General features: G+C 40.9%; 1 protein-coding gene and 1 long non-coding RNA gene across 2 annotated transcripts; one reads left to right on the forward strand and one right to left on the reverse strand.

Annotated features, from left to right (window-relative positions):
* The first annotated feature begins 461 nt into the window (after window positions 1-461).
* LOC146500694 (uncharacterized) lies at window positions 462-21,534 on the forward strand. Its single transcript, XR_014869721.1, has 2 exons — window positions 462-904; window positions 9,506-21,534. It is a non-coding gene; the product is annotated as an uncharacterized LOC146500694 (long non-coding RNA).
* dlx1a (distal-less homeobox 1a) lies at window positions 2,256-7,458 on the reverse strand. Its single transcript, XM_085134729.1, has 5 exons — window positions 6,903-7,458; window positions 6,300-6,368; window positions 5,398-5,989; window positions 4,899-5,098; window positions 2,256-4,595 (listed from the first exon to the last, which is right to left on the reverse strand). Exons 3-5 carry the CDS (start codon window positions 5,705-5,707, stop codon window positions 4,344-4,346), a joined length of 762 nt encoding a protein of 253 aa, XP_084990855.1. The 5' UTR covers window positions 5,708-5,989; window positions 6,300-6,368; window positions 6,903-7,458; the 3' UTR covers window positions 2,256-4,343.
* Window positions 21,535-21,750: the final 216 nt, after the last annotated feature.

A 21,750-nucleotide genomic window follows, 5' to 3' on the forward strand; every position in this document is an offset into this window, starting at 1 on the left:
CCCCCCTATGTATATACGTCTAAATAATCTGTTTAAATCAGTGTTGCAAATAGTGTACAAGCGTGCACTTAAGAAATGCTCCTAAATAACACATTTTGCTTGCTTTAATTTATTGTTTGCGTCATAAAATAAAGGGGGGGGGGGGTTCTGGGTGCTTTCTGTTGCTCCCTGTGATTTCATTCATGGATTAGAGCTGCTGTGGTTTATACTTTTTGCATTTCTCTGGGCAACTTGTAAATGCCATACCCCCCTATCCTAATTTATACCCTGATCTGTAATTTCATCCACATTTGCTCTGGTTTGAGCATTCTGGCTTTCAAATCTGAAAGCCTGCAATTACTATATAATTCTTCGCAATTTTAGATGTCCTAATATGGGGTGTAATTTTTACACAAGACAATTTCCCGCTATTTCAAGCATCAACATTGTCAAAGTTATATGTACATAATAAATGGGAATATCAATGCATAGTTTTTAGCCTAACATCTTGACTCGACGGTAATTATATCCGTGTGGAGCCTACGCAGAATTAGCCTGAATTGCATGGTAACTGCTGCTTTAAATTTTAAAAAATTACTCATAATTTCCCCCAAAGATTACCAAGATCTCGAGTGCACAATGTCATCAGCGTAATGAGGAGTAAACATTTATGCTAATAATCTACATTTTTTCCCCCATCAGCTATAAAGAGGGGAAATAAAGCAGACATTTTCAGTCATATTCTGAACTCTGCTGCTATAGCTTAGACCGACACATGGGACACATTTTGTGGGATTTAAGCGCTCGTCTTGAGTCTGTGCTGAAGGACTGCTGCTGCTTCTTGCTGGTGGTGCTGATCTGCCTCCATGCTGATATCTGAAAATCCAGAGAGGGCAAACTTGTCTCTTCAATTTCAAGCTCAAAGGTGTGTACCACATGTTTATTTCTTACATTTTAGGGGCTTCGCCGAGTGCGCAATGAGGCTCGATTTGTCCATTTCTTTCATTGCGCGCAGCCTTTATTAATTTGTATTCTCATCCGTGAATGATGCTGATTATTTGGTGCCGTTTCAAAGACTAGATCCTCAAGAAGCAGGAGGGGTAAAGAAAAATATATTACACGTGGACTATTTTATCCTCCAACTTCAGTGTTAAAGTGCAACCGAGGAGCTTCTTTTAGCTGAAATCTCCCATGGCTTAGAAAGCCGCTCACATGGAGAGAAGATGCAAGGAAGAGGAGACAGAGAAGTTCTTCTTTATAGTCGCTGCACTCGTTACTCTTACATTGTGCTTTGCTCATTTTGAAGCCTCTTCGCATTGACAACTCGGTGATGTACACCTGCAAGCAATTTGTCAGTCTTATACATAGGCTAAGTCTAAAGGGAACGGTGACGAAATGGCACCTCACCTATTTCACGTTTTTTTCCCTCCTATTGCAGCAGAAAATGTCTTTCAGAGCGCTATCTCTTTTGTCAACGCAGAAAGATCCTCGGTGCGAAAAAATTGCTCATAATTACCTCAGAGATAGGAAACTGCATTAGAATAAATAAGGGCGAAATTACTGTAATTATGCTGGGTTTGATGGGCTCAGCTCGTATAATCAAGGGGAGAATACAGCGAAATAACACTGACCCTCTTGGATGTGCAGCTGCGCCTTTTCTAAGGCTAGGTAGGCAGATTTATGTTCACTGCGGCAGCAGCAGCTCTGCTTTCCTAATGGTATCGAAATATACGAAGGCCTGTTGTAAATGTGAGGCTGCACACAAAGAGCTCTACATGTTTAAGATTTGTATTAGAATAACAAAGGAGACGGCATCGAAGCAAAGCATGCCATTAAAAACAAGGCCACTACTCACGCTTACTAGTTTAAAGTGTTCTACAATAATAATAATAATAATAATAATAATAATAATAATAATAATAATAATAATAATAATAATAATAATAATAATAATAATCTTGTGGTGGTTACTTTTTTGGATGTTGGCTTGAGTCAGGTTTAAACGGACTTCGCAGATGCCAAAAAATAATATTTTTAGGCCGAATTTGCTATTATAATAACATTTATTTATTCATGGAGCTGTGACAGCTGCAAGAGTGAGCACATCCGTGCATCAAAAAATTGTTCTTTCTTTGTTTTGTTTTTCGATTTTATTTTCTTTGCAGGTACATACAGAACTCTATTTTTTGTAATATATTTTTACAATTATTTATTTTATTTTATATTTATGTTTGTTTTTTTTTACTTTAATTTAATATTAATTATTCAAATCATTATTTAGTTATATTGTTTACTTTGATTTTTCCCCAATGCATCCAAGTGTTATTTGAATTTCTATGAATATGGCTAAAATCCAACTATAATAAATTAATTTGTTTCCTATATCACCACCGAAATGCGCGCGAAAAACACATCTCGTTCTTCTTTTTAAAATATTATTAATATTTATTTCATTTTTCCCATGTAGATGGCTATTTCTAACCATAGCCTTCGGCCGTGTTAAACAAACAAGAAGGCCTTTGAACTTTTCACTCTCACTGATCTCCATCTGATCCGCCCTTTGCCAGACTTTTTTTTTTTCTTGTTGAAGCACCTGCCTCTTGAGCAATTATTCACTTAACACACCCAATTGATCTCTCTCATGACGAAAAAGTGAAAAAGTGAGGATCGTTAAAGAGTAGAACAGAAAGGAGGTTATCTTTAAGAAAGGGCTGAAAGGCGATTGCTGAATGACACAGCAGTGGTGGTTAAATCACACACACACACACACACACACACACACACACACACACACACACACACACATATATATATATATATATAGAGAGAGAGAGAGAGAGAGAGAGAGAGAGAGAGAGAGAGAGAGAGAGAGAGAGAGAAATATATAGATATATGAATTTATAAATTCAGGCTTTACACTGCAGAGACTAGGCCTCGTAACAACACTATCTTGATGCATTTTTACATGCGAGGCCAGATTTCTAATTCTGAGCTTGACTCCAGAGGTCTGCCAACATCTGCAGCAGCACAAACACATGTAGGCGAAACGCTAGACATGACCATAAACCTAAACGAGGACCCTTTTGCAGTTAATTCAAACGCGCTCACATGGTGTCTGCTACAATAGCCAACATGATACTCCTTTGTGTCAGCTCGCATTAAACCTGCACCACGCTGAAGCCTTTCTTTTCAGGGGCGAGGGTGGGTAGAGGAGGATGGAGGGGTGGTGGGGATGGCGGTATGGTGGAGGAAGAGGTGGGGTGAATCAGACACCGTTCTTGACATAATTTAAATCATATTTTACTGCTTTTGAAACTTTGCACATTATGTACATAAACTTCAGAAACAGATAAATAAATTAAGGTGATCAATACAAAACTAAATATTTCCTATGTTGACTAAACACATTTCGACGAGTAAGCTACACAAAGCCTAAACCCTGTTTCACAGCGTATCCAGTATACAGCACAAAAAAAGGAACAGAAAAAAAGAAAATTATGTACAAAATACAGTGACAAATGAGCTGCTCACCCTCAGGACATTTTTTTTTCTAAAGCAGCAAATCGTCAGGCCTTTTACATTTTTCACATAACATCGGGGCACGGCATAGAAAAGCTTTGCTTGCGTTAGTGCAGCATTAACAACACAGTGTTGTCATTTCAAACACGCTTACAAACTGAACACAGACTGACCTCAAACAGAAAAAACTAGCCCGAATAATTTAACTTAAATAACAAACACGTAGAAACAACATAGTAGCATCTCGAGGCTCTGCGCACAGCAGCCTGTGCTCTGCGGTTGAATGCGCTGTGAGTGGAGCGGCTTGATGGCTACCGCTGGAATTTATCGTTAATTATTTGGTTAGAGAAACTCTGCTATGGCCTAAGTGGCCTTTTTAACTGTCGATGAATGCAAATTGACTTTTAAGGCCGTCATCACCTTGCGCCCCGACAATCTGGCGTAAACAAACACGTGTTTTCTAATAAACATGTAGCCTACAGCTCAACAACAGAAGTGTTCGCACAAATATGAGTTTGAAAACAAACAGAAACCGACATTTGGAAAAAACAAAAACAAAACAAAAGCAGCCAAAAAAAACAAAAAAAACAAATGATCCTTTTGTCTGCGATTTCCGCTGTCAGGGACGGTCACGGACTGGTTGCCCTCTGGCGCGTTGTGAGCCTTTTCACTCTGTCTGACCTCTTCTCTTCTTCTGTATCTCTGCTCGCCGTCTTCGGTATGAGGAGGCCTCTGTGTCAGCGGCAGCAAACTCCGGGATTCTTGTTGTTTGTTGTGCATTATCAATGCTGAGCCGCGCTCAGCGGCTGCTGGGCCTTTCACCATCCTGATGCTGAGCTCTCTGCTCACATGAGCTGTGACTGTTGCATAGACTCTTGGTGTGTGGTTGGATACCATGAGGTGTAGCTGGGAATGTAAGATCCGGTCGTGCCCATTGAAGTCTTCACGGTGGTCGGCGAGCTCCAGACAGGTGCCACCGAGGGAGAACCACTGGAAAGTCCACGGCCGGTGGCCAAAGCGTTGCTGTCGATCGTACCACCGCCTTGCTTCATCAGCTTCTTGAATTTGGATCTTTTATTCTGAAACCAAATTTTTACCTGCAGATTTTTTTTTTTCAAAAGAGACATTAAAATATATGTAAATATATATATAACCATTTTACGCGGTTTTACGCACGTGAAAAAGTGAAAAGCAAAACATGATAATAAAAAATATAAATTATCTTTATTAATCAACAACACTAAATAAATTGTAGTCTATAATAATAATAATAATGATAACAATAATAATAATAATAATAATAATGTATGCTGTGAGAGATAAAAACATTTAAAAATGTGCAGAAATGCGTCGTTGGCGCAGCTGCACAGTGAAGCTATGTGTGTGCGGATCACACTCGCCTGTGTCTGGGTGAGACCCAGCGACGCTGCGAGCTCAGCTCTCTCCGGTAGCGCCAAATACTGAGTCTGTTGAAATCTCCTGTTCAGGGCTTGAAGTTGTAAACTCGAATATATAGTCCTTGGTTTTCTAATCTTTTTCCCTTTGCCGTTGAAGCGCACCTCTCCGCCTTCCACCACTGTGTTTTTCTCTGTTTCTGGCGCTGGCAGAGACAGAAGAAAGCAAAGAAGAAGACGAAGAAGCAGAAGGGGAGAAAAATGAGGAGACAGTTGTAGCAAAGAGTGCTGCACAGCAATGAATACTGCAGCGCAAGTTTTACAGGCTGTACTTTAGGTATAATTACCCTTAATTGCATACATTGTTTATAGCCTTACGCAATAAATAATTACCAAGCCTAATTCCACATCTGGGTCGTCTTTTTTGCCTACACCGTCTAGTGGAAAGCCGTACCAGCACAGAAAGTTGATATTTAGGATCCAGAGCACTCTGTGGCACACTTACCTGCCTCCTCTAATCGTGTCTGCGTGAGTCCCGAGCTGTTTTGGTAAGTCTGTACTGTGCTGAGATATGGACTGGTGGAATGGCTGCCGACGGAGTTTACGTATGGATAACCCAAGGATCTGGGGAACGACGAGGCTGGACTGTAGCTGTCGTGCTGTGTGTGACCTGCAGAATGTAAACAGTGCATGGGATAGTGTCCGTGAGACATGGAGGAAGGCGACATTTGTTGACTCGGGGGTCCAAACTCCATGAAAACGGTTTTTCCTGAGGCAGGGCTATTAAGACTTTCTGGAATCGTAGTCATTGTCATCTCTTCTGGCGGTTCCCCTTGTCTCGCTTTTGTTGTTTTCCTTCTATGATCTCAGTGAAGGACGGATCCCAATTTAAGCCGAACAGATTTTTTCTCTTTCCATTCATAAGAAAATGTAGTTTGTGCCCGTGAAAAGTCCTAGGAATGATGCTGTGGACCAAGACAAACTCGCTCAAAGGTTTGAATCTCGGACTCATGAATATTCATCAAGACTGTCGCTGATTGGTCCACTCTCTCCAAGAGGGAAGCCGATTGGTGACGCTGGGGCTAGGTCCGAAGAACCTGATAAAGTCAAGGAAAACCGCAAAACCTCAGATTTCCTCCTGACATGTCAAGATTCACCATAATAACATGATTATTATTTGTATTAGTGATACTGCCACTGCAAAAAAAAACAACAAAAAAAGGGCAGTAAACTTAAATATTCGGCTGCTCTTTCTGCATTAAAGCCTTTTTTTCTTAAGATGATGATCACAGCTCCCAATGCTCCATCAGGAGTGAACGCGTATTAGCATAACACTAACGTTTAATTTTCATAAGTAGGCCTGTAATTAGTCATGTATTTAACACTTAGTGCAACTTGAGGTCTCACCTGGCAGCAGAGGGACTGAAACAGCAAAGTCTGCAATGATGTGAAATGAGAAGCTTCTCTGTCTGAGGCCTGATGATGACAAAAATAATACCAACTAAAAAAACAACAACAACACAGCATCACAGCATATTACGGCAAATGTAGCAGAGCAATCCCTTTAAATTAAACCCCGGGATACTGCTTGTAATTTAAACTACAGTTTCCAAATTTAGTCTTGCAAATTTAGGCAAACTTGCGGTTTTATTTTTGCGCATCTGTTTTTTTTTTGGGTTTTTTTTGCCTGTTTTATAGGCCGGATGGACACGTTTTCTAGTCGTATTTAAATGCTTTCCAAACATCTTTACGCACCCTTTTTGCCGCAGTCAATTTACTGATCACAGTTTAGTTAAACACCGCCACCTTTGATTATTATGAATCTAAGTGAGGATGGGGTGCGGCCAGCCTCCCACAGCCTAACAAGAATAATTGTCGTTTGATTTAATTGAACTTACTACTGAAAAGACTGGAGGCAATTTCCCTCAGCGGCAGATTTAGAACAAAATTCAAATTGGTACAGGAGCTGCAATTTAAAATATAGATACACATACATATCTGTTCACTTACTCAATTTTTTTTAAGTCGTGAAAAAAAGCAAATAAATCCGCATCATCCGGGGTCAGGGAGCCTCCGCGGGATGCACTTGAAAGAAGAAGAAAGTATCCAGCAGCAGCAGCAGCAGCTCTTCATTTTATTAGGCTTCATTTGCAGGCTGCTTCTCTTCTGGTGTCTGCGCAGAGCAGAATCACAGCCTGGCTGCTCCATCCGTAGTCCCTCCATCTCCACCTGAATAACAAATTAAAGGCAGTTAAATTCCGTCACTGTGATTATCAGTATAATTACATAATTGAACTCATAGCAGAACTAGCAAGTTGCAAAATGTGTTATCAAAATGCAGGCGCTGACATCACGGCGCGTGTGCCACAATGTGCCAGGCGGCTGCGGATGCCTGAATTTAAAGATTTCTGTGAAATATTAGGCTATAACGAAAGCTGGTCCCTTGTCCCCCCTAAAATAGGCCAATTTGAAGTGATTTCTCTGGAATTACTTTCGAAAAATGCTTCAAGATTTCCTCTATCAACAACGACAATGATAATGGTAGTACAACCAATAATTATCATCTTCCAGAACAGAGGACAGATTTTTATGGGTACTTGGTGGGTGCGACTGATAACTGTCATTATTTTCCCACGATTATAGTATCTACAGACAGCTGTGAAGCAAAACCATTAACAGAATAGAGGCAGAATTTGCAGAAAAAATGTAAAATAACACCCGAGGAGTCCTACTAATAATAGCAATAATAATGAGAGATTTTTATGTCATTTGGAGACGAGGAGACAAACATCCTGCATAAATTATATTCATCCCATTGATCCTTCTTGCAGAATCAAACATTTACAAACTTAATTTGACAACTATTTATTTCCTATTTAAGGGGGAATTTGTTTCTCTCTTTTTCAAGCCATCCTTGGTGTGGCTCGGACGAGGCAGGCGCGGTGATAATATTATCGCTTTCATTAATAATTTGACTCCTGCGCACGCCGGCAGGAGGGCAGCGCAGGCCACAGCGGTCCTTCCTGCAGCGGGGCAGCACGGCTCTAACTAGCCACACTAAAAATAAAGTCCTCCATGCATGGATGGAGCGCGGAGGCAGGACTCATTAGGAGTGAGTAGCTCTGTGGCTGAGGGTGTTTTAACACCTGCTGCTCTTCACCTGAGGGTTAGTGCAGAGGTGGAGAGACAGAAAGAGAGAGGGGGGCTGCTGCTGCTTGTGGTGGTGATGGTGGTGGTGGGGTAAACGGGCCAAGATGTCACAGACTTCATTTCAGTCCGGTGATAGAAAGCCCTCCTCAACTGCCATACCAACCCACATTTTAACAGCCGCCAAATATTACCCCGACCGCGGTGCGCTGGCAAACTGTGCATCCATGCTGTGTGGAGGCTCAGCTCCCTGTGCACCCTGCAGGCTCTGCATGGGAGTGATGATTAATTACCAACACTGGAGGTGCAGGGAAATTTAAATCCTTTTTTTTTTTTTTTTAATAAAATCGCAATTCCTCTTCCTTAAACTGCAAAAGATCAAATATGCCTATTAGGATATGTATATTTCCCCCTCCTTCTGATTTTAGAATTTCTGAGAATATTGAATTCTTTCTGAAGTCTGCAAATCCATATTTTTTTATTGCTATTATTGTTATTTAGTTAATTATTATAGGGCACAGATATCTCAAACAGCACTAACAATATAACTGATCTAAAATATTATTATTATTAATAATAATAAAGATGAATACAGCAGGCCTCAGCACATCATCAAATCCAAATGCAATTCGGTGAGTGATCTGCAGCAGAAATGTCAAACTATACGAAGGTTGCATTTCACGTTTTTAAAGGCAGCGGATCGGACAAGAGAAATTGCCTTTTCTCTTGCTTCTTCTCTGGCGTTGCTTCGCGCTGCCATCCTGTAATTTGCAGCCTCAATGAACGAAAACTAGATGCACTACAATTAACTCGATTCAATGTCTATTTTCATGTTCAATGCGGCATCAAAATTCGAATGGATTTTGTTTACCGAGTTACGTGTAAACAACAACAAAAAAAATGAATCATAGTATCTGAGAGGCAAGATTGTCACATTGGTTAATTTATTGCATTATCACAGGGGTCAAGAGGGAGAAGATGAAATCATGTTGGGTTTTATTTGACTGTTTATATAAAACAGAGAAGGACGCAGAATTTATTTTGGACAGCTGAACTCAAATTTGCTTCGTGTCAGTTTTTTTCCCCCTCAGAATATGTTTTAATAGCTAATGGTGCATTTCTGTGTGATAATCGGAGTTGACAGTATATTTTATCAGCTCCTCATTTATGTTGTGTGAAATGAAAAATTGTAAAATATACTTAGAGTTTTTATTTTCATTTTCTTCCTGCATAAATGTGACTTTTTTCATTCAATTTCACATCCTAATTAAAACATGCTTGTGTTGCTCATTTGATTTTAATTGACAGTTTATAAGCATGACAAAGTTAACTTTGTACTTTGTCATATTTTAATATAAAACTAAAAAGTTTTTTTTCTCTCCTTGTTTAAACAATTAAACAATTTAAAAAAAAATGAAACTAAGAAATTGTTCGGGATAACAATCATTATTTTTGTTTGTTTTCAGGCTTTGGTGACCTCATGAGCTCCTGCTTCTCATCACTTTGGGAGGAACTGGGCAATCTGGACTTGTTGCTCCGGAAGTGACTGACACTCTTATAAGTGCTGAAGCCTGAAGTCAATAAATCAAATTGAATATATATATATATATTTACTTGTTTTTAAAATATCCTTTCTTGATTTTCACACCTGTGGAAAAACATGATGTCCAAGTCTTTCATTTCCAGCGGGGCCTCCCTAATATACCTCTAATATGCTGGCTGACTGACTTAAGGTGGCTCATTGCGGAGCTGAAAAGTCACATTTCAAACTCCTTTTTTTCTTTCCATCTCAGTGCTCGGAGCAGCTCTTTCTTAAGAAAGCTGGGGGTCACGGTGTGCAAAGGCTCCTAGTGAACTAGTAGAAATGCTGTCCCCATTACAGCAGCAGCAGGGGTCAGGCCATGGCAGCAAGCATCCAACCTGACCAAAATTGGCTGCAAAATGACCAATTACCTGAGGGAAGGCTGGGGAGAGAGGACTTGGAAAAATATGGCTTTTACTTAATTCAGCTAAACTGTAAAAGAAACTAGTGTCAGGCGGATGCTTCATACTTGTGGACATATTGCAGAGTCCCACTTGTTAAGCTCCACTTTCATGTTAACAAATTAGAAGGAGAAAAAAACGAGTGAAAAATTAAAGTCTTAGTCTGTGCAGTGATGCGAGAGAGATGGATGACAGGGGTAGAAATCAATAAAATGCATCCATAACGGAGAATTATTTCACCTACAGTAAAACAACGATTGATTAAACATCTTTACATGCAGGCCTTATTGAATTAATTTCCCCACAAATGGAAAACATGCAAATTCGCCAATTAAGTCATTTGCCCATGGAGAGCTGGGCTGCTTGACGTTCAGCTGCCACTGCGCCTTTAGTCTGAAACCCTTTTTAGTTTTTGTTAAGAGTTAAGTCTCCAACAAAGACAGGAAGGAGGTCAGCACTCAGCCAACACCTGAATGCGCCTCTCTTTTTTGTGCTCCCCTTGATCCCCACAGTCTGTGCCTGTCATTAGTCTTAATGATGGAAAATTGTCATGTTGATACAAGTCTTGCTCTCCCCCTCTCTTCTTTGTATAAGTAGAAGGTGGAAGCTCCATTTGTAACAAAGTTCTTTGTGACTAAAAGCCATGGACATTGCATTTGTGCCGGGGGAGAAAAAAGGCTGTAGATGCTCTTTCCATAGCTGGGATAATTATTCCTACTGTGACCTTAATGATTCGCTCTGTTCATCCTGCATCTCATCCACGTGCCAGGCCCTCAGCAGAGCCCTGTGTCAGGGAATATGAAAAACCCATATAATGAAACCATTTTGGCTGATGGAAAAAAGGGGCTACTGAAGCTGCACTTGCTACAAAGACGGCTCAATTATATGAGTAATTGTGATAATTTTCCCTCCATTCACTGCCTTCTCTGAAAGGTAAAAAACACAGATGCTGAAAGGGAAATTACTTGGACAATATATAATCTGTGAAATGGTCACAACAGGAAAAAAAAAAGATGACTGTAAGAAAGTGTAGGACTATAAATAGGTATGTTAATGCAGGGCACATAAATACACCCTCAGAAGCTCGCAGACATAAACAAACAGCTCTACACTGTGCAAGCTCATGTGAAGAGGGAGAAAAAAAGCAACAAATGACCACTGGGGGAAAAAAAACATGATAAAAGTAGATATGCAGCTGCCAGAAAATTAAACCTCCTTCTCCTTCCTTTTGACAAATTTCAGCTCCTGAAAATGCACCCCCATAGTTGGCTATCATTTGTTGTTCTCTGACAGGAAAAGGATAATTACCTCTCTCAGAGGCAGGAGGACTGACATGCCCTTTAGACTTTGCCATGAATGCAGAAGCTTGATAGAAAGCTTGAGGAATAATTTTGTTCTTTGGCCTTTCCTTTATGTTCGAGAGCATGTTTTATTCCGAAGAACTTGGAGATGGCAGTATTGTAGAGTGCATTAAACCATGAGTGTTCCTACTGTAAATATGACATCCTGGTGTCTATCAACGTCTCCATTCGGGAGGAAAAAAAACCTCTGAAATGCATTAAAATTTCAATTTCATCTCGCTGCGAGACAGACGAGATAGTGAGATATGCATTACTTTTTCCTTTCACAGTGGGTGTTGGATTAAACATTTCTCCTTCCTTGGTGGGTGAAAAAAATATAAAAGCATTTTTTTTTCTGTCAGGCAGAAACGTGGCTGTAAATCCAACTTCTGTGGAGACCTAAATGCATTGTGTTCTCAGAAGCAGCCCGCCTATGTAGATCTCCATTAAAGGAAACACTACATTAACACTTGCTGTTGTGTTTGAGGGAAACAGCAGATGAAGAAGTAGTCAGATATCCACACTAATTGTTTTTAACTCTCTCCCAGCCAGCCAGCTGATTCTTGTGAATTGTTTCATTATGGACACCATCATTTCCCCCCTCCTTAAAAGAAAAAGTAAATTTTTTTTCCCCCAGGTAAACCTCCCGCATGTGCATCCGCTGACCCCTCGGGCCCTGCGATCTAGAATAAATCTTTCCAGACAAGCTGAGCAACATTACAGCCTTGCAGCTCAAACACTTGTATCGCACTCAAATGATGAGTCTCTGTCACACACCATGTCATCAGTTTCACCCCAACCCCCCAATAACTTCCGTCCCATTGAGCAGTGTTGTGTGTTACGGGGCCAAGACAGCCAGAGACCCCCCGGTCTTACTTGATTGTGCCTCCAGTAACACAGAAAAGCAGCAAGGTCCCGGCACAAGCCTATACTCAGCTTCGTTTTTGTGTAACACACAAATACACGCGCGCACTCTCTCCATAAACCACCAATCTCAGTTCGCTGCACCCCACTGTGAACTTCCTGACAGCCTCCAGAAATGTTTTCAAGTTGTCAAATCTCTACGGTAATAGTCTGGGAGCAGAGAATACAACAAAACAATAATCATGTGATCAGATATTTAGGTTATGTAAGGACCGTAAGAGCCTGTTTGGGTTGCATCTCTCGGGCTCTTTCATTTGCTGTTTTCACTTTGTTTCACATGGAAAGCTGGTGAGGTATTTAAACAGTTTGGACTCCTTGGCACTGAACCAAATTGGCTTCTCAAATCATTTTACTTGCTGTTCTTTGCAGCAGCAGCAGCAGCAACAGTTGAGACATTTGAGCACAAATTTGTTGTTTTGCAAACAAGTTTATGCATCCTGACCGCAGCGAGGGAGCGTCTGAAAATTATTAGGCCAATTAAAAGAAAGGCTGAGGTTTAATTTCATCTGTCAGGCTACGACACTGGTTACTATATTGTCCACATCTCAGCTGATTTAGTTGCTATTGTAAAGGTTTTTGGTTCTTCAAGTTTAGCGAGCCATGAATACGGTTAAACTTCATACTCATTTACTAACAGCAAAAAACTAGCAGCCAAAATAACCTTCTGTTATTCTGAGATATAAAAGGCTGCTGAAACTCTCTTTTATGGAGTCTGAATAAAACATAAATAATCTGCTGTAACAGCAGTGCACTAATGTGGCTCTGGCTACAACCTCAAAAGTCCAGCTATAGGACTTTTGTTCAACGTGCTGTAGTTGCTCTTTTGCTTAAAGCCCTGTGAAGCTGCTGTACTTATTTGGTATACATATATGTATGAATGGAAAACTAGCTCCACTTCAGCTGATAAAACCGTGCAGTTAAACACAAAATACATGCAAAAATGTGATTGAGGGACTGTGTGAAAATTATTGGGGTCTGCAGCCAATTATAGCTGGAGAATATGACACCAGCACAACTCACCTTGGCTGTAATAACCAAAGTGCACACTGAGTATGAGACAGTGTGTCCTAATTTCACATTAATAATCAGAAATCCAACACAAGAGGAACTGGAATAACAAAATTGTGCAAACAAAAATCTGTGGAACAAGAACTACAATGTTAAATTTATATTACACATTAAGGCGCACCACCCAGACTCACAGACAGACTTTCTTATCATTTTCTGCACCGTCCTGTTTAATTAAGGCTAAAATGCAACCCCCCAAAATATTACACATTTAATACCCTTTCAAAACTTCTTCTGTTAAATTTTAGAGCAAAGTTGGGTAACATATATGTTTCCTCCTATACTGGTATCCTAGTTTAGCTTTCGGATGATTTTACTCAGGTGGGAATAAACCAACAAAAGTTTGAAGAGAAAGTTTAAACTTTTGCAAAATGGGAAACGCATAACCCTCGCCAATATGTGATCCATCTCATCTCTTAATTTTCCCCACCGGCTCTTACCCTTACATTTTTGGAGAAAAAAAAATATTCTCCCAGCAGCGGCAGCAAGAAAACTCCAATCATCCTCATGTGATTCATAGATAAAGGCATAAATGTAGGGTCTATACTACTGCTCCCACTGACCCTCGGACACAGGTGGTCTGATTTTGTACTTCATAACCAGCAGTCTGATATAAACCAGTCTGACCTACAGCTGTACCTCACAGATATTACTAACCAGGGACAGAGAGCCTCGTCTTCCAATTACAGGCTGAGCTTCAGGCTGTGGTGCAGCCTGAAGCTCAGCCATCTATGGAGAAAGCTAAGACAAGGCTGTCAGAGACTTTAATAAATGTAGGGAACACTGCATGGGAAAAGTGTTGCTGTCTCAATAGAGTGACACAGACAAGCCAAGGCTGTCAATGGAGCCCCTAATGACAGAGTAAGATAATGACAGACCCCAGTTAGAATCAGCAGGAAGAGGAAGATCAATCTGCAGCCAGAGAGGGAGGGATGGAAGGAGGGGGACAAAACTGTGGGCTCTTTCTTTTCTATTTTCTCACTTTTAGCTCATCTCATACATATCTTTCTGCTGCAGCTGGCTCGCATCGTGGCGGGGCAGCTCTGCATTAAGCGCACAGTGGATCAATAGCCATTACAACTCCCTCACAGCCTGACACATCGCAGGGCCACAGTTGACATTTCACTCAGGGCTGCATTGATCCCCAGTGCACAATATTCCAGCCCCCAGTTAGTAGCCGAGCCTGGGGTCTGGCTGGAATTGAAAAGCGAAGGAGGGGGGTGTAAACCGGCAGAGGGGTGGCTAACCAGCTGCCCGTGCTACAAGTAAACAGCACACCCCTTGATGCATTCCTCGTTTTCAATCTTCTGGTTTTCCTGCCACCACTGGCAATCCGAGAGGCTGTATCAGAGGATCAAAGCTTGACCTATGTGAATTATTTATACATGCGCCAGATCAGTGTATACGGCCATGCTGACATGGTTGTTGATAGCATCTTAGCTTTCTGCTGACCAGTGGAAAGGCAAGGAAAAAAAGAAGGGAAAAACCCCTAAAATAAGCATTTGGTGCAATTAAAAAGTGGGAGTTTCCAAGAAAGCTTATTCAAAATAAACACGAAAATAGCAGACAACACAAAATTAGACACAATTTGAGTTAATTTCTTTTTAATTGCCTTCTGAGGCCTAAGATGCTATCTTTGCGGTTAGATTGACAAAACGCTGAATTCATATTCGGGCAGTAGCCACAAAATGTTCCTGCTAGGAGCTTGTACAGTACCAACTCAAGCTACGTACATGCAATACTTCCAATAGGACACTCTCTTTCAGCACAAACCCATGTAGTCTGGATTGTTTGCATCACACGTGGTAGAATAATAATCACCTTTTTGCAAAGAATACATCATCTTTCCATGGAAGTGTTTGCTGTTCAGCTTCTCTGAAAAACAGAAAACGCGATCTTCTCATGACTCCTCCGCGGGTGAACAGTGCCGCTGTGTTTGATTTCTAAATTGCAATTGATAATTGAAAGAGAGGGGGATTCCAGGGTAAAATGACTACAAGAGATTTAATACCTGTCAGGTGTAGTGTGACCACATTGTTCACAGTAAAGATGATGGAAAGAACAGTTCTATACGGAAGGGGGAGGAAAGCATGATAAATCTTCTTTCTCCTACAATGGATTTAATGTGTGTGTGTGTGTGTGTGTTTAGAAAATATGTATCTGCTTCCAAGCTATGTATTCTGAACAAATCATATCTGATATTAAAACCCCATCATGTCTGAAATGATGTCATTGAGTTACATTGCAGGGGTTCATGCTATGTGTATATTTATCTCACGACTTGTTTTAATGTGTTAGGCAGGATTAAAGGTATAATCCCAAAATTAAAATTCCCTCCCACCACAGATTTACCACATGCCCTAATGTTTATAAAGTTTACACCATGAAAAAGTGTGTCGATAAACTTCTCAGGGTGCAGCGGCACCACACAGCAGCAAGAGACGTGTACCTCTGATTCACATCCTCTTTCTTTTCATTTTTTTATGCGGCCTGCCATACACAAACATGTTACAAAATCTGTGTTAATAAGAGAGAATGAGACCCCAAAAAAAGGAAAGTACATGAAGATGAGAGCGGGTGTTGTTCAGTCACAATGCTCTCAACACGAGATGGTGAGCTGAGGGGGGCAGCGGCTGGGATTGTGAAGCCACAGGTTACTCTGTCTGCACGACCCTTGACAGCAGAGAGACACCGGAGCCCCGCGGGCTGACAGAGGACTCTCCCCATCAGCACTCATATAATGCCGCTTTGGCAAGGACTCGCAAGTAAGACGAGGCTACACCCGAGAGCCGCTGGCAAGTTTCCAAGTGGTTTATGGATATATGCCAGGGCAGAGAATAGCCCTAATGTTTATGGAGTGTATGTTGTTTAAATTATTAACTGTCACAAAGAATTAAACACACATGCAAAACTGTATAATCTCCCATGATAAGTTATTTAGAAATTAATTACAGATTTGCACGATTGCACAAGCATTTTCTGCAAGGAACATTTCAAATTCAAATTTCCCCACAAGCCTGAAGACAACGTTTTAGTCCTTTCTTCTTTTAGTCCCACCTTTTTTGTCCTGCTCCCAAAGTCACTTGTCTGACTGGTCAATTACTATGTTTTTCTCCCCCACAGCCTCACAAAGTCAAATAGATGCTTTCGTAGCTCCGTTTTATGACAATGTTTGTGTGAATTATTCAGCCTACGCTTTTATCAAATAACAATAACTTGAAAAACCCTAATGTAGAAATAGCAATTCAGGTAGAAACTCCAGATCTCTTTCATCCCTCCGTCTGCTTTCTTGGAAAAAGAAATCAACAATCCTCCCCACCCCATCATTGACGTCTGTTATTCGTGGTTGCATTGTGAAGGAAGCACACAAAGCTTCACAGTAGCTAGCGAGACGTTGTATGTGTGTTTTATATTAAGAGCTTAAGGGTTGAGTTTCATATTGAAGATGACTGCTGAAAGTCAACCTTTTGGACAGAGAAGGCAGCACTCCGCCCTGGCTTTGCTCAGAGGAAACACCTGCAGAGAGCAACACATGGTGGTTTGCAGGGAAACCTCCGCTGTCTGTTTTGCACTGATGAACTATTTCCAAGCAAAGAGGACTTGTTCTGAACATCTGTAGCTCTGGATATTGTTTAAATGCACCACCAGGGAAAGCTTGACAGAAAAGCAAGCAGCAGTTGTTGATGGTGGTTTGCACAGAGGGCAACGAGCTATGGTTTTGGTGTGCGGCAGCTTGGCTCCTCAGTGCTGTGTGAGAAAGCTTTCTCCCTCCTTGCAGCCTGGATAAATTAGCCCCAGAGCCAGAGTGTGGACAGCAGCTGGAGTGCAAGAGTCAGCTCTGGCAGTGGTGATAATCAACAGGGAGGATGTGGAGAGAGAAAAACCCTGAGGGAGGAGGGGGTGGCGAGGTTGGGGGGGAGGTTGTAGTTGTTGTGATCTTACAGACCCAATCAGAACCCCAAGTGGAGCCGAGGCCTCATGCAGTGTAACAGCACACCATCGTGCTGCAGCACTCAACATCCTGGACACAGAGCAGGTCTCCTCCCTAACCGGCTGCTTAACCCTTTCATAGTGTGTGTGCGTGCCTCTCCCCCGGCCCCCATTCGCTCATCACTACGCTAATCAGCCTCAGAGACAGCAGCTGCAGGGAGCCCCTCTCCTAACCTGGGCTGGAGAGGCTGTTATACTCAGCAAGAGCAGGGCAAATACAGAGCTTAGTGTTCTCAACAGGGACCGCAGAGCATCCACATGTTCCACACTGGCTGCTCCATCCACTGTGTCACATTCAGTCATCAGATAAACCATGTGAGCACTCACTGGGGCTCTTTATCAGAGGGCAGAGGTGGAACATGTACTTGGATCCTCACCTGAGTAAAAGTCATTGTGTTACAATGTAGTAGTATTAGAAATTAATATATTGGTGTTGCAATATAGCAGTACTAAAAGATAACAGTGATTTTTTTATTGGTATCATAATGATAATTACATACGATAATATCTTATTTGTATGCTTTTGCAGTCAGTGTTACAGACTCAGTGTTTATTCACCAGAAATGAGACAAAACTCATAACAAAGAAAGTTAAAGATGAATTTTACTTACCGAAATATCAGTATATTTTATAGTTTCTAAAGCGATTACAATAATATTGTTATTGTTAAAGGGAAAAAAAGCTCTAAAATCATATGTTACTACTGTAAAAAGTAAGCAGTGTATCAAAGTGCATCAAAAGAAAAAACATATGTAATGCATAATCAAAATCATCTTTATTGGCCAAGTATGTGTACACATACAAGAAATTAGGCTCTTAACAGACAACAGAATAGACGCACAGAAAACAACAACATGTATAGCATATTTATATATGCAATGCTGCAGCAGTGCAGAGTGCACAAATGCACAAAAAACATATTCAATTTGCACTGACCAAAAAAGTAGACACTGGGTAAACGGGTAAGCTCATGCAGATGTTAACTAATTAGATAAAACTGTCATCTGGATTTGTAATTTAAGTGAAACTGATGCAGCTTGGTATTTGATTGGAGATTTAATAAATAGAATATCTAATAAAATATTCGATTGTGCTGCTATGAAGAGCAGTAAATCTACAGAAAATAAAAAGCTACATTTTATCTCAACAGATATTATAAATGCACTATGGCAGGGACATAACTGGGCTAAAAAATAACACAAAATAAAAGCATAAAACTGTGCACAGCTTTTCAGACAGTCTGAAAACCCATTTTCTACATGTTAGTGCTTCAACAGAACCCAGTTATGCTTTTTCCTTAAAGAATACACGAATAACCGCATTACTGGTTCACCGACATGTTTACGTTGGAGCTAATTTTAATATCCTGCCGAAAAGTATAATGCATAACATGCACTTTTGTGTACAGCATTCCCTTGTTAAATATAAAAAAAATGTGGCATTCTCATGTAAACTAAAAATACCTCAGATCTGCACTGAAAGCTGGGGTTTTATGATGGCCTTATTATCTGTCTCTTTATTGGACAGCTTGAGTGGCCACAGATCCGCTATAAATCAGGCAGAGTTTAAATAAACCCCTGATGAATGTTAAGGAGGAAGAATAATGTACTGTATTCCCTGGAAGTCCCGACAGTGCTGGCAGTTATGTCTTATCCTCACTAAATCAGGACTGCAGGTCAAGCCAGCTCAGAGGTTGCACGCGACCAGTGATTCATCAGCATGTGCGTGACACCGGGACATGATGGAGGGTTTGGAGGAACGTCCGGACAGGTAGGGTCAGAGCCAGGTCTGATTACACAGCTGCTGATCTTCCACAAGAACCCAGAGACAAACCAGCACCCCATTCCTGCTTCAGTCCTTGAATTCATCCATCCAGAGTCAGACTGATAAAACAGACCCAGGCCTCAGATGCTGCACAACCCACTGCTTTGTGGTCCAGTGAACAAACTCTCAGATTTGAGGTTTGCTTTCTGTGGAGCGGTTTGTATATGTGTCTCACTTTGTAAAGGCAACAAACACATTCAGAGTTTGCACAAATGAATTACTCACAGCCTCTCCACAAAGTATAGACCGAGAACTATCTCTTCCAAAGGACTGAATGGTATTGGTAGAGCCAATGCAATCTCTGAAGCCCAGCTTGACATGACATGAAGCAACGATTTTATGTTGTCTGTCAAATATACAGGAAGAAAAAAAAAATCAATGCAGCCTGACAGCATTACATAAAGAGCCTTTGTGCCTTGATATTTCTTTTCTGCCTGTGTACTTTTGTCTGGGGTGTAGCGAGTCGTTCTCGAGGCCCAGGGGGAGCAGAGCTGGCAAGAACAATGTGGGAATCCGAGGAGGCAAAACTGCACATGTTGTCTTTTTTTTTTTTTTTTTTCTCCTCCACAGTTTATGCTGGGACTCCAGAAGAGGCGGCATCTTTACAGACCATTTCATCCGGCAACATCATCCATCATGGCAGACAGGTTAGGCTGCACCTTTAACACAAATCCCCGACGTGAACCCGGAATTCTTCGGAGATGAAGACGTTCCAAACAGAGGATTAATGTGCAGAATTAAGATCAAATCAATTTAACACAACGTTATTTTTGGCCATTTCCAAATGCTCGACATTTACTTTCCTAATCCGACTCTCTCAGTGACGCCAAATGCATTTTGTAAATCAACAGCGATTCCGTGTATAAATTGATAAATTGAAATTTAAGCGCACAACTGCATCTAGCGCCCGTTCAATATAATGAAACCAGGTGCATCCATCTGCACACAATTAACTGGAGCTACGGTCCATATTTACAATTTCATGGGAATATGGGGAAAAGGTTTTTAGGGGAAACTGATCAAGCACTTAGTACACCAGCATCCATATAATCTGATTATGGCTAAAAGCCCAAACTTAGCCACGCTCTCTAGCAGAGGTGACAAAGCTATGAGAGCTACTGCCGTCCCAGGTGCACCCAGGCGGACTGAGGTTTCTGTTAACACTCCAGGCTTCAACCTTCAGAGCTTCAGCCACAGCTGAATGAGGCACTGCCTCCCACTCTCTCCCTCTCGCCCAGAAGAGGATCAGCGGTGGCTTAGAGCTGCCCAGGCAGGGAGGTGAACAAGTGGGGCTTTGAGGAGCCCTCTGCCAGTCAGACGGAGAGCTTCAGGCCTCTAGCCCTCAGGGGTTAACCTCTCAGACTGCCAAGCAAAATACTGCAAGAGGCTCGCAATTACAGAGACAGTCAAAGGCCACACGCAATTTCCAGAGCTATTTACACAGTAAGAAGGCCCCCCCTCCAGACCTGCCAAGAATAGGCAGAATTAAGATGGCAGAGAGAGGGAAGGTGGTCTTTTAAATACCCTTTGGCCTCTTATGGCTGTAATTCATTCACAAACCAACTAATGGCTTAAACAAATAAAAATTCTCCTCAGTTCATATGAATTATACAGCATATATGAAACGCAGGAAACATTTTAAAACACATTTTCAAAATAAAGGCGCTCACACACCAAGTAGCACCTGTTCAATACAAATAAATAGTCCACCATAAATACGATATACAAAAATGTCTGATATATTTTTTTATTTTAGCTATGTGAGCAGACATAATTAAAGGACTCTGTGATATTAATTACAAAAAAAACCTAATTAACAGATAATACCAACATAATTCATAAAGCGGCTTTCACAAAGGCCTTAAAAGGTAGTTCCCCAAACTGAGAGCCAGGATCTCAAATGGGGTTCAATGCACATCACACAAGACAGTGAGCAGTTTTCCAAACATCTTTGTGATGCTGCTCTTTTTAAAACTTTGAGTTGTGGAGGAATCCTGAGCTGTAAAGGTAGAAACAGTCATCATGACGTCATGGTGACTGATTGTGACCTTTTTCCAAGCCTTGATCTGAGTATTTTGCTCGTTGCCTGAGGCGTGGATGCTACCAAGAAACTGAGGATACTGCACACTTAGTAACAACTCATCTACTTATATCTTAATTAGGGATGCAACGATACCAATTTTTACAAACCGATACGATACCGATACTTGGATCTGAGTACTTGCCGATACAGAGTACAAAAACCGATACTTCTACCACACACACACACACACACACACACACAAATGCAATGAATTGGAAGACAGGTTTTATTTTATTCCCTGCCGATAAAAAATAAAATCTTAATAAAAATGACCACAAAAAAATTTCAAGTGAAAAATAAGCACTTCTGTTAAATTATTGCAGAGTGTCCACATTGTAATTTAACAAAATACCACTGAACTATTGGCACTGTCTCGAGCTTTCAGAATAATAAATAAACACTTCTGTTTGGAATCAAATAAATACAAATTAGGTTTGAGAATAAAATAAACTTTTAAATTATTGCAGAGTGTCCACATTGTAAACAAACAAACAAAATA

The sequence above is a fragment of the Neolamprologus multifasciatus genome, chromosome 16 (genome assembly GCF_963576455.1).
Source record: "Neolamprologus multifasciatus chromosome 16, fNeoMul1.2, whole genome shotgun sequence".
In the NCBI taxonomy this organism is placed as follows: Eukaryota; Metazoa; Chordata; class Actinopteri; order Cichliformes; family Cichlidae; genus Neolamprologus; species Neolamprologus multifasciatus.

What these genes read in the sequence shown, in the direction of transcription:
- dlx1a (XM_085134729.1), bottom strand. Translation starts at nt 5,707, where the DNA reads ATGACAATGACTACGATTCCAGAAAGTCTTAATAGCCCTGCCTCAGGA. An exon ending in GACACGATTAGAGGAGGCAG is followed by an intron (nt 5,099 to 5,397) that starts GTAAGTGTGCCA and finishes TGTCTCTGCCAG; the next exon opens with CGCCAGAAACAGAGAAAAAC. An exon ending in TGGGTCTCACCCAGACACAG is followed by an intron (nt 4,596 to 4,898) that starts GCGAGTGTGATC and finishes AAAAATCTGCAG; the next exon opens with GTAAAAATTTGGTTTCAGAA.